Source organism: Cucumis sativus, chromosome 5 (genome assembly GCF_000004075.3).
Source record: "Cucumis sativus cultivar 9930 chromosome 5, Cucumber_9930_V3, whole genome shotgun sequence".
NCBI lineage: Eukaryota > Viridiplantae > Streptophyta > Magnoliopsida > Cucurbitales > Cucurbitaceae > Cucumis > Cucumis sativus.
This window is the reverse complement of record NC_026659.2, coordinates 13,365,663-13,378,526: the sequence shown is the minus strand read 5'-3', so window position 1 is coordinate 13,378,526 and position 12,864 is coordinate 13,365,663. Positions and strand designations below refer to the sequence as shown.

At 33.8% G+C, this 12,864-nt stretch overlaps 1 protein-coding gene across 1 annotated transcript; it reads left to right on the top strand.

The window, feature by feature from the left end:
• Nucleotides 1-1,523: 1,523 nt before the first annotated feature.
• On the top strand, nt 1,524-8,440 carry LOC101212718 (microtubule-associated protein 70-1). Its single transcript, XM_011656221.2, has 11 exons — nt 1,524-2,227; nt 2,329-2,414; nt 3,725-3,790; nt 3,886-4,056; nt 4,153-4,323; nt 4,421-4,576; nt 4,681-4,827; nt 4,919-4,990; nt 5,076-5,612; nt 5,727-5,917; nt 7,893-8,440. The coding sequence occupies exons 1-11, from the start codon at nt 1,969-1,971 to the stop codon at nt 7,930-7,932; spliced, it is 1,896 nt and encodes a 631-aa protein (XP_011654523.1). The 5' UTR covers nt 1,524-1,968; the 3' UTR covers nt 7,933-8,440.
• Nucleotides 8,441-12,864: the final 4,424 nt, after the last annotated feature.

The following is a 12,864-nucleotide window of genomic DNA, read 5'->3' as shown; positions in this document are numbered from 1 at the left end:
ATATTTCTTTTGAAATTATGAAATTATAAATGTGAAATCATAATTTTTTTTAATGATTTTATAGGTAAAATTTTAAAGAAAAGACTTTAATATTTCTTGTTTTACACATTTTATTACCTTTATTTATACTTAATAAATTTAAACAATATTTACATTGTTTTAACATAATCAAAGTATAAGTCACCCAACTATTTCATTAATAAAATAGCTTTAATAAAAAAAATTAAATGAAGAAAAAAACATGAGCTATTGCAAACGGATTCTCAATACTACATGGTTTAAACATAAAAAGTATAGACATATGTACATGTCAACCATGACGTCGGTGGTTCAAGTTTCCCCAATTTATGTTGGGCACTAAAAAGAAATTTATAGAGGAAGGAATAAACACAAACATACTTCTATATATAAAAAACAGACAACAAAAAAAAAAAAAAAAAAATTGAAAAATATGATTTGATTTTTTCTTCACCCTTAGCATTTTGTTGTGACTTGTGAATATGAATGAAAAAAAAATAATAAGATATTTATAAGAAGATTTGAAAAGAAAGAATTGGAAAGGTTGAAAGAGATAGGAATGTGAATAGTTGAGAGATAGAAGATCAAGGGAGAGAGGAGAATATGAATGAATTTGGATAAATTTAAATGACATAATTAATTGGAGTAATTTTTTTTTTTAATTTTAAGAAAAATTATAATAAGTAGATGAAAAGTTAAAAAAATCATTTCCTCTACCATTAAAAGTTATAATGAAAATGATACTAACATTAAATCTATGTAAATGACAAAATTGCCACCAAAACAAAACTAAAAAGTGATATAATGAAAGGGTAATATGGGTCAAAAAATTTCTCCACTTCTATCTTTGATATATAGTATAGATTACAGATAAAAAAGTTTTTCTAAAAACACTTTTTTTCTTATGTCAATACAAATAGATACTTCTATCATCATTACAAATTTCATCAAAATTAAATATTATATAAAATAAGTGTATACTCTTCATAGTTGACGAATACATATTATTATAATTTAAATAAAAAAAGAGTCTTTCCTGTCTATAACTATAATGTGTAATAACCCTGTACTCCAAATAACAACCCATTACTACAAATAAATTTTTAATGGTAAAATGTTTATTTAAAGTAAAAGTGAACTTCTGGTAATTGACCTTATCTTCGATCGTGATGAAACAGTTAATCCCTTGTCTCATTCCTTTTGATTGTTGTACTAAAAAAATGATTACTTGTAAATTATATTTTTAGAAAATATAATTCTAAATTTGTAATAACGGTTTTAACTTTTTAAGAATGACGATATAAAAATATCAATAAAATGTTTAGTAAAATAAATGTTCAGAAAATAAGACTTAATCTCTCCCTGTGTTGAGAGCTATTTTTAAAATTCTAATTTTTTGGTGTTCAATTTAAAATGAAATTAAAAATATATGTTTAGATAATAAAAAAGAATAATCAGATCACTTTCTCTTTCTCTTTCTCTTTCTTCTTCTCTTTCTCTCTCACTCACTCACTCAACTCTCTCTCTTTCTATCTGTCTCTTTCTCTCTCTAACAGACTTCCCCCACAAATACATACTGACACACCCTCCCAAATTCCTAGAGAGAGAAACACACAACAACATCAACAACAACGGCCCCCATTTCCTCTCTTTCTCTCTCTTCATTTCATTTATACCCCTCTTCCTTTTAGAGAGAGACTGTCTTCATCCCCCTCTCTTTAACGAACCCAATTCTTCTTTTTCAATCTCTCTCTCTCTATTCCCCTCTGTTTTTTTCTCTCTATTCTACACATTTCTTTTCTTTTCCGTTTTTTTTTTTCAATTCATTTTGTGTTCACTGTGATGTACCCTTTTGAGATTTGAACCCCTACACTTTTTTTTGGATCCTGGGTTGGACTTACATTTGAATGTGAAGGTAGAGGGGGGCATATTTTGGTAGATCAGGTTGTGATGGCGGAGATTTCTGGTGATGGAGGTGGGTTTTTACCGGAGATTAGCAATGGGGTTGATTCTCAGGCTACGCCGACGCAGATTACAGCACCCAATCCAACGCCCTTGACGGTGTCCGGATCTTTTAAGGAAGGGAAAAGCTCCTCTCGTCGCCGGACGTCGGTCAGGCCGAGTATGGACGCCGACGACTTCTTGAACTTGTTGCACGGCTCGGATCCGGTGAAGGTGGAGCTCAATCGCCTCGAGAATGAAGTGCGAGGTGTGAAATGTGGTTCGATCTGGTGTTTTTTGACAGGGATTTGAGCTGGATTTTGCTCTAACGTTTCTTTGTTTGGTTGTTTTTTTTTTTTTTTTTTGTAGATAAGGATAGAGAACTCGGGGAGGCTCAGGCAAAGATCAGGGCTTTGAAGTTGTCTGAGCGGCTTAGAGAAAAGGCAGTTGAAGAGGTTAATGTTTTATCATTTGAATGTTTTGGGACTTCCTAATATGCTGTCAATTTTGGGGGTTCTTGTCGATTAGTTTAAAGGACTAAAACAATTACTTCAAATTGTTTTTCTTCTGTGAGATAGGATGGGATTTGATAGTGAATTCAAAACCCCTTTATAATTGGAGAGCACTACAAAACCATCTGTGGAGTTTGCGGTGTAGGTTGGAGCATTTTTCTTCAATTAGTTGGGTTTACTCTACGTATAGTTGAGATCTAGACTTTTCAATTAAATCCTCTGTTGATTCCTATTTCTATTATGTGGGCATTCCTTCGGTTATTCTTGATGGGTACTTCCCATCGTTTTATATGTCAGTTTCTTTAGCAATGTGGATCCGTAAGCTCCATCAATCCTTAGTGGGGAAGAAGTACATCCTTATCTCAAATCTCTAGAACTAAGCATTCTGGGAAGATACTTTTGATTTTTAAGTTTTCCCTTTATTTTGACAATGCTTCTTTCAAGTTCTAACCATTCTCTCAGAACATTTCTCTTGAATTACTCTGTGGTCCTTGACTCCTTGTATCTCTCTAGTTTGAGGGCAGCATGAAGATTTCCCTTTTACATTCATGCTCAATCTTATTTTTTTTTCCTTTTTACTAATAATGTTGGGGAGGGGAAGAGTGAATTTAGCATAATTTTATGTCATGTTCGTTTTCATTTTGTTGGATTTTGCCTCCCCCCCCTTTTGAAAACAAAACGTTTTGCTGCATGGGTCATTGTGGAAATTGTTCACTAAGTTTTAATCATGTATCTATTTTTAACTTCTTGAATTACTTTTGTAATTTCAATCAGTCTTAGTCTTTAATCATCGTTTTTGAATTCCAAGCGTGCAGAAGTTTAGTTGTTAATATTAATCCTTCTTCAGAAATGACAGAATTTCAAATGTTCACAACTATAGGTGGTATGGACTTTTAGAACTTAAGGTTTTCCTGTAAACTGATGCTAATACATTGCATTAGCTTTATGTATTCCCATCTCTTATCAGCATTTTAAAGTTAGCTACAGAGTGTACAGTTATTTTTTCTTTGATGCGGGGGGAGGACTCCTATTCCTGATCCTAGAACTATTTTTACTTTGGTTCATCCTTCTTCGTTAGGTTTCTTCGTCACTTCTGACTTTCCTACTTGGCTTTATGCTGTGAAGCACTAGTGGGTTCCTTTTCATGTATTCCCCCCAAGCAACATTTATGATATTTGAGTGACGTTTGTTCATTGAAGTACTGAAAATTTATTGTATGGAAATGATTTATTTTGATTTTAATTGATATTTAGCTGACTGACGAATTATCAAGGGTTGAGGAGAAACTAAAGTTGACAGAATCTCTTCTTGAAAGCAAGGTATTCACTATATATTTTTTTCTCTTTTTTCTTTTGTAACCTTCCGTACACCATTTGGTTGATATCATGCTAATTTATCTTGTAATATCTTGCAGAATCTTGAAATTAAGAAAATCAATGATGAGAAAAAGGCTTCAATGGCAGCTCAATTTGCTGCTGAAGCCACTCTTAGGAGAGTACATGCTGCTCAAAAGGATGATGACATGCCACCAATCGAAGCCATTCTTGCACCTTTGGAGGCTGAGCTCAAGCTTGCAAGACAGGAGGTAATTCATTAAATATGCTACAATAATTACTAATACACATACCGACTGAAAAGAAATTTACTGAGTTTATATTGTATTTTTTTGGTTGATTTCAAGATTGCTAAGCTTCAAGATGACAATAAAGCATTGGATCGTCTCACCAAATCAAAGGAAGCAGCTTTGATTGATGCTGAGAGGACTGTTCAAAGTGCCCTGGCCAAGGCCTCTATGGTGGATGATTTACAGAATAAAAATCAGGAGTTAATGAAACAGATTGAGATTTGCCAGGTAATGTTTCTGATGTGGGATGCTCAACATTTCATCCAACACGAATTTTTAAGCTTTATCATGAGGAGAAATTTATAGGTTTACTGATCTCTTTTAGGAAGAAAATAAAATCTTGGATAAGATGCACAGACAGAAAGTTGCTGAGGTTGAAAAATTAACGCAAACTGTGAGGGAGCTAGAGGAGGCTGTTCTTGCTGGTGGTGCAGCAGCAAATGCTGTGAGGGATTATCAGCGAAAAGTTCAAGAGATGAATGTAACGTGTCAAAATATTGAATCAGAAATGCCTTTTTGACATATACTATTTGCATCTTGGAGTGCTATACCAAAATTATTGAGGTTTGTTTCTGTGTTCTTCAGGAGGAAAGGAAAACTCTTGATAGAGAGTTGGCTCGTGCAAAAGTAACAGCCAACAGAGTGGCTGTTGTAGTAGCAAATGAATGGAAAGATGCTAATGATAAGGTTATGCCAGTTAAACAATGGCTTGAAGAACGAAGGTTCTTGCAGGTAAATCGAGTTCCATAACTCTTCTGCATCCGATATTGCTCTAGACTCATTTGTTGCTTGTATTTTGTTGTGCTATTACTTCTATGTTCAGGGTGAAATGCAGCAACTTCGTGATAAACTTGCTATAACCGAGCGGACTGCAAAGTCTGAAGCACAATTGAAAGTAATCAAATCTTTTTTCAATGGTTGTCATTGTGTACATGCTAACAATTGCTAGAAACTAAAAACTCTCTGCTGCTGTTTTCCAGGAGAAGTATCAACTGCGACTTAGAGTGCTTGAAGAGAGTTTGAGAGGGTCCTCTGGGGGTAACAATCGAAGTACTCCAGAAGGGAGAAGTATAAGCAATGGCCCTTCTCGTCGGCAATCCCTGGGTGGTGTTGACAACATTTCAAAATTAACTTCCAATGGATTTTTGTCCAAAAGGACACCAGGTTCTCAGTTTAGGTCTTTGTCCTCAAGCAGCAGCACTGTGTTGAAACATGCTAAAGGCACGTCAAAATCATTTGATGGAGGCACGAGGTCATTGGACCGAGGAAAGGTGTCATTAAATGGACTTCTACCCAGTTATTCATTCAATCAGTCCTGTGATGCAACAAAGGACAGTGAAGTAAATAATGATTGGAAAAGTAATCCTGATGAAAAAGGCAATGAGTCTCCAACGCTTGAGAGTGAAGACAGTGTTCCGGGCACATTGTATGATTTACTTCAAAAGGAGGTTATAGGTTTGAGAAAAGCTGGTCATGAGAAAGATCAAAGCCTTAAGGATAAGGATGATGCCATTGAGGTTGTTATTCTGGACAAGCTTGTTTACATTTATGATTTATGTAATTTATTCTTTATCGGTGAGTCTTATAGACTGTTGACTTCTTTTCTGGTACTGGTGCTCAATGTTTTTCAGATGTTAGCAAAGAAGGTAGAGACGCTGACCAAAGCAATGGAGGTTGAGGCAAAGAAGATGAGAAGGGAAGTGGCTGCCATGGAGAAGGAGGTAGCAGCTATGCGTGTGGAGAAAGAGCAGGAGAACAGAGCAAAGCGATTTGGTGGTAGCACGAAAGGTCCCGTTAGTGCAGCACAACTGCTTCCTGGAAGGTAAATTCAGATTTCTGTCCTGTACAAAACTAGTAATGAATCAACACTGTTATCATCAGGAAACTAGTAGTGTACATAATTATTGTATTTTGAGTGCATATCTCTGATCTTGATTTTTTTCCTTTTCCTTTTTTTTTTGGGTGGGGGGTGGAGGGGTGGTTGGAGATTCTAATCTATGTAATTTGGAGAGCTGATTAGGATATGCTCCTTAATTTATGTAATTTCATTATTTCATGTTTTCAAGCTAATGTGTTGTATGTACTGGGTTAAATGTTGGGAATTTGCGGCAAATCTTTGTTATGCAATGCACGAGATATTTGGATTAAATTGATAAGGAATGGAAAGTTGTATTAAATTCCACATGTGTTCAGTTTCTTTGTTAAGATGTCCTTTTCCTTAACGTCCTGGAAGATGTTGTGTATATAGACGTGTGTTGTGATGCTCTTTTATTGAGTAATTATCTCTCTCTCTCCCCCTCTTCTTTCTTGATGATACCCAATCCCTCGTATTAACTAAAAGTGATCAAAAGAGGAACAGAATCCTAACCATGTGGTCCATGTCCTTGTGGAATTAGAAATCTCCATCAGCCAGAAGAATAAAAATGAATATTGGTAATAGAAGAACCAAAAAGAAACTACAGAATGAACTCATTCCCTGATCTCGGGCACTTTCTGTCATGATTTCCTGTTGAAACTTCCATTCTTCCACATCTCTGATAAAACAGTGATCACTGTTTTCCCAGAAGACCCTGGCGGTTCTTAATGTTATGGGGGGCCCTTGGATAATCTCTTCAAGGTTGGTTACTGACCAGTAGATATAAAATTTTCAGAACCATTTTCCCAAAAGAAGGGTAAAAGATCCAAAATAAATAATAATAACAATAGCATCCTTTGGGCTTGGCATGAAACACAACTCTGTTGGTTCGCTAGGAGATTTGCCTTTCTTTGAGTGCAATAGGAAATGAATTTCCTACATGATACAAGCCTAGTGATGAAGTAGCTCTGTTTTGGAGCCTGGGATTCCCAAAACTATTTTACTTGGTGGTAGGAAGGGAAATTACCCCTTTTTTTACAGACACAACTACTTTCGTTTAGAAACAATAGAAGAATACAAGGGCAAAAAAAAAAGCAAGTCCACAGAACCCCTCTAAAAAATTACAAAAAGTCTTTGAGACCGAAATCCAAAACGAAAGATGGAACCTAAGGACCAAACATCACCATGGTCCCTCGAACACAATGATATTCCTCTCCCCCAAATATCATACAAAATAGGATACACTCCAGCTACCACAAAGGGTCCTTGAGACCGAAATCCAAAACGAAAGATGAACCTCACTAAAGACCAAACATCGACCATGGTCCCTCAAACACTCTGATTTTCCTCTCCCCCAAATATCCTACAAAATAGCATACACCCCACGACCACAAAAACTGTTATCATACATCAAACATGGAGTGTGATAGAGGGATGATCCCTCAACTAAACTAAAGAGCTTGCTCCTTGGGTCCCTATCAGACTGCCGTCAACAAGTGACTGGCAATTATTTGCTAGGACCATTATAAAGCATCAATAATGGTCCTTACTACAACTGAAGTGGAGAGCTTGTTCCCCATTTTCCCATCAGATTAATCTTGCCATTGCCACAACGTTGAGAGTTACAAAAAGATTGAACTAATGTAGGTTTCTAGATGGGGACATAATACTGCCTCTCCTCCACACCTCTTGAGTGAGGCATTTCAAAACATGATTAACTCACATAGACAATATAGTTTTCTTAATCTGTGATGATTATTTGTGTAAAAGAAAGAAACGAGAATTTCATTCTTCAAAGACTTGTGGGAATTATTATCATTTGTCGATCTGTGTTTACCGCACCCTACTGCCCTTAACTTTAATTTGCTCTTACTTCTTGGACCTTTCTTTATTGACTGTTTTCTTACCTGAAAAGTTGACTGACGTTTTTCATATTCTCCAGAAATGTTGGACGAGGTGGGTTGAATCGCAGCACGCAATAACAAGAAGCCGAATCTGCATTTGTGCAATCAAGAGTTTCCACATAGTTTATGATCTTTTTTCTTTTTTACTCTATTCTATTTTCTTCGTCATGATTGATCATAGTAGTTTAACCCGCATGCCGATGACCTTGTGTTCGTTAGAACTGTTGCCAATATAGAAAGGGGAAAGATTTGGAAAGATGACGCTTCATGAGGAGCTAATTGGTAATGCATCTGACTTAGGATTGTCATCCCTCTGTTTAGAGATCAGCAAAGAAGGGGAGAAAGAAAAAGTTAAGAAAGGAAGAATAGTTTGACTTGCTGGCTATAACCACCTTCTGTCAGGTTTGTTTTTGAGTGAACCAGTGGTTGTGTGATTTGTATAGGTAGTTTCTCTACTTATTTGAATTTTTACTTTTGTTTCTTCTATTGTCATATTCAGTTGATATATGATGTAATCTGCAATGAGTGTGTTATTGGTTCAGGTATTGTTAATATATTCTTGTTATCACACAACTCTCTTCTTTTATGCTCCACTTAGTCCTTCGCTGTTTTATTTACATGGTCGTTTGTAAACCTTTGCCAAAATGATGATAGGTGTTCAATGCCAAATTGAATATAGCAAAATATAGCTAGACGGTCGAGAGGTTTGTATTTTGAATCTCTTCACCTCGTATTATACTAAAGAAAATTATAGTTTATCAACAATTTCTCTTTTTTTTTTTAAACAACAGTTTATCAACAAGTTTCTTTTTTTAATTATTATTTCAGTAGGTTAGATAGTTGAGTCGATTGCCTTCTTTTCATTGAAATGGGATAGGTGTTTCATCTCGTAGTACCGTCTGTTATACCCATATTTCAATAGTCTTGAATTTATAGCTTAGTTGAGTTGAGTAGTTGCTTGTTTTTGTAAGCTCGTACCAACTCTCAAAATGCAGTCCAGCTATTCTCTTCAATGGATTGGTAATATGTTGTAAGAGCTTTTCACTTGGTAATATGTTGGGCCATTAGGAATTTGGAGGCTTTTGCGGTGATCAGGGGTCTTTTTGAGCTTCATGCCAAGTTCGACCCATGATTGTGTTAGTCGGGTTATTGCAAGTTTATGAATGCCTGTTCTGATTTTGATATGTCTGAGCTTCTTTGGCTTATGAAGGAGATTGTCTCTGCCTTCTGTTGTCCCATTGTCTTTTCTTCTCCCTCTAAAGGTGGTTGGGGTTCTACGGCTGTTCCTGGTTGCTTCTTCTATGCTATTTATGTAAGGACTCTTGTATCTCAAACTTTCAACATAATTCTGTCATATTATAAATGTCAAACTTGTTTTGTTGATTGATTCAAGAAAAATTGTTTTGTATTTAAATTCTTTGATAAACATGGTTTTAAATAAAAGTAGTTTAAAAACTATTTTGATTGATTTTCAAACGCTTAATTAAACACTTGAAAGTTAAACTAAATATATGTGTGAATTTTTCCAGCAAAATACATTTCCCACTTTATGTCCATTATTTTTGGAAAACAATTGTATATGCACATACGTATAAGGACACGAATATGTTTATGCATGAATAATTATATCAATATTCATATAATGATATTGTATGAACGATTGGACAAGTAATAAGTATTTAAAATTTTGTATGTATGAATATTTAACTAGCTTAATATAAAATTAAAATATATTTGATTTAGGAGAGGTTTAAGAATTTTGCATGGTGAATTAGCCATTTAAAGGTGAAATCATAAGAATGGATCACTTAAATGAGAATTCTTAGTGGAAATTTAATTGAAAGTTTTTGTTCCACGAATTCTATGTGGGGAATTAATTTCAGTATGAGTCTCTTAAAACTAAATTTCACAAAATGATGGGGGTGAAATTTGTGGTATGTGATTGAATGGAGCAGCATCTACATAGTTTATTGTACCCATAGGTCAGATGAATCCAATGTACAACAACAATTGGTACATCTATCTACTAGTCCACTACTTCCATTTCAATGACAATAAAAGCAGTTCACTGAAGTATAAGAATAGCAAATATATGTATGTATATATCAGTGCTAAATATAAGTTTGTGATCACTTTTCATAAATTGGAAAATTGGAGATTTAAACTTTTAACTTCAAAAAAAGATACTTTGTGGTCATTGTCATTGAGCTAAACACACTTTGACCAAAATGCACTAGTTTTCATTCCTCTTTTATTTCTAATTTTTTTACTAACGTAATTAGGTTACTATTTAAGATATTAAGGTAGATAATATAAATGCACCACCTAGTTAAACAGTGAAGTGTAGTTGTATTCATTGGCTAATTGACCTACCTATTTAATTAACTTGTCAATATATCAAACCACTGAAACAATATTGTTGACAACTATTTTTAGAATAATATTATCAACATGAGTTTAACATTGACATAAAAGGGTAATCCACGTTTTCATTACATCATAATAAATTTCTTAAAACATATTAAGACAAACAATAAAAATATTCACTAATGTGAATATAATATAAATAACAAATCGTTTAAATGCACTTTTGTATAAAAATAAATTTTATCATCACCCACTTCATTTGTTTTGCTACATTGATTTTTGTTGTTTTAGGCAAAGAGGGTGAAAGGTCGGTTAGAGATAAATCAAATATCAACACCATATTCTCCTGGTTTTGTTCTTAACAAAAAATTATCTTACACCCAAAACATAGACGATTTGCACTAAAGTGATGTCGAATTTGCTTTCAAGACAATTGTATTTTACTCTGCAATAGTCAATTTTCGAGTTTAGACATATTACAATAGTGCAAAGTGAAATAAGAAATGTAGTTATATAATTACTTGGTTCAAACATTTGCATATCCTATAACGAACAATATTTGTTTAGTGGAACAAAATTTTTTTTTCCCTTTTAAGGATTCTTTTGTTGAGCTTGTCAAGTAAACTAAGAACAAAAAGGTCCACTTAATAAAGGAATGTAGAAGGGACAACTTCATACCGTCAAAAGTTCCTTCCATAAGTAAAGACTACAAAAATAAAAGGCAAATGTCCAACTTTGGAAACTTTACTCATACCAACTTCAACATCATACCTAAACAAAATAAACGTTATATTTTTTTACTCAATGAAAAATTAGTTATGAAGCTGCCAACAACCAATTCTAAAATCTTGTAGTGAAGTCACCATCTTGTGTCAAGTAATATTTATATCTAAACCTAAACGAGCAATTTAGCTTTTTTTTTTTTTAAAGAAAAACAAAACTCTCTCCCTTTCAACATTCCACTCTCTTGGTTGTAAAAGCTACAATGGTATAGTCAATATGAAATCCCTACTCATAACATGCGAGGAAGGTTACTTTAACACTTACGAAATTTCAAAACCAGATCTTGTCAATTAATTTATTCACATAGATGCACATACAAGCTTGTATTCACCTGTTCACATGTTTGAAGGCCATTGAAAACTATGAACATTCCATTCTTACAAAGATGAAAGTAGAGTCATATCTTTTGAGTAAAGTACAAAAGATTAAAGGCATTAGTAACTTCTCCTAGAGGATCTCACATTTGAATCAACAACCCCCACCCTTTATTCTTCTAAAAGAAAATATACAAAACAAGCAAAACAGCACCATTCTATTAATTGTGAAACCGAGTACCCTCCAAATCAAGCAAAACAGCACCATTCTATTAATTGTGAAACCGAGTACCCTCCAAATCTTTCCCAATCCATTCTAAAAGAAAATATACAAAACAAGCAAAACAGCACCATTCTATTAATTGTGAAACCGAGTACCCTCCAAATCTTTCCCAATCCATCTTGAATATATATATATATATACCCTCAAGATTTTACAGTAAGTTGCACATTCATAGAGACAGGAAGAAAAAAGTTTGGTTGATTTACTTTTGAGAGGTAGACTGGCTTTTACTTGAAGTAATGCTTGAGATAAAGAGCATTGTTTTAAGGGTGAGTCAAACCTCAAAAAGTAAATCAAATCTGAGATTATTTGTCATAAAAAAAACACCATAACACCACTTTCAAAGTAATAAGTAACCACCACGATGTCACAAACAAGTCTAGCAGATCGTTTAATTATTGTGTATTTATAAATGACAGATGCCACATGGGTGGTTTTTTATTCGCTTGATCATGAGCCTACATCTCATGTATTACTTTCCCTTTCATATATATATATATACACACACACACACATATATGTATATGTATTCCTTTAAATTTTAAAATATTAGACAGTTTTAATACTCAGCCCCCCTTCCAATTTCATTGGCTTTACTAAAAAAATGTTGTAGGATTTCCAGGTGAAACTGGATAATTTATATTTATATTTATATTAATAAATTGTAGTTGCACTTTCTTTTTCTTTTTCTTTTCTTTTCTCAAGGAACTATCTTCCTACTTTCTGACATTATTTGTTTACCTCTGGATTTCAAATATTTTGCAGTAGCTTATCTATAGAACATTTTCAAAAACAAAAATTAATACAAAATATGGAAAAAGAAATTTTATTCGTTTGATCGATCTACGAAATAAGCAGTTTGATTCAACTCAATTTTTTAGCCCAATTGACAAAGAACATAAACTGAGCCAAGCCAATGGAGGACTGAAAACCAAGTTGGCTAATATTAAGTTGCATTTGGGTGTAGCACATTCCAATTCATATTAATAATTAAAGAAAAAAAAAGTGAAGATAAAAATAAATTTCACTTTATTAGAAGCTTGCTTTCATGGACCTAAATTAAAAGAAACCAAAGACTTCTTGTAGGAAAAGATAAAGATTTCCCTTCTTTTTAAGACAACGCTCTTTTTGTTACAACTGCAGCAAGCATTATTTGTAATATATGTGTCTTTTATTTGGCTTCTCTTGTTTTCAATAATATTAATTTGGTAAGATAGTATATTAAATTTGTCTCCACCTATAAGGCTTTTGGGTTGAATTGAT

What these genes read in the sequence shown, in the direction of transcription:
- LOC101212718 (XM_011656221.2), top strand. Translation starts at nt 1,969, where the DNA reads ATGGCGGAGATTTCTGGTGATGGAGGTGGGTTTTTACCGGAGATTAGC. An exon ending in AATCTCTTCTTGAAAGCAAG is followed by an intron (nt 3,791 to 3,885) that starts GTATTCACTATA and finishes AATATCTTGCAG; the next exon opens with AATCTTGAAATTAAGAAAAT. An exon ending in AGTCTGAAGCACAATTGAAA is followed by an intron (nt 4,991 to 5,075) that starts GTAATCAAATCT and finishes GCTGTTTTCCAG; the next exon opens with GAGAAGTATCAACTGCGACT.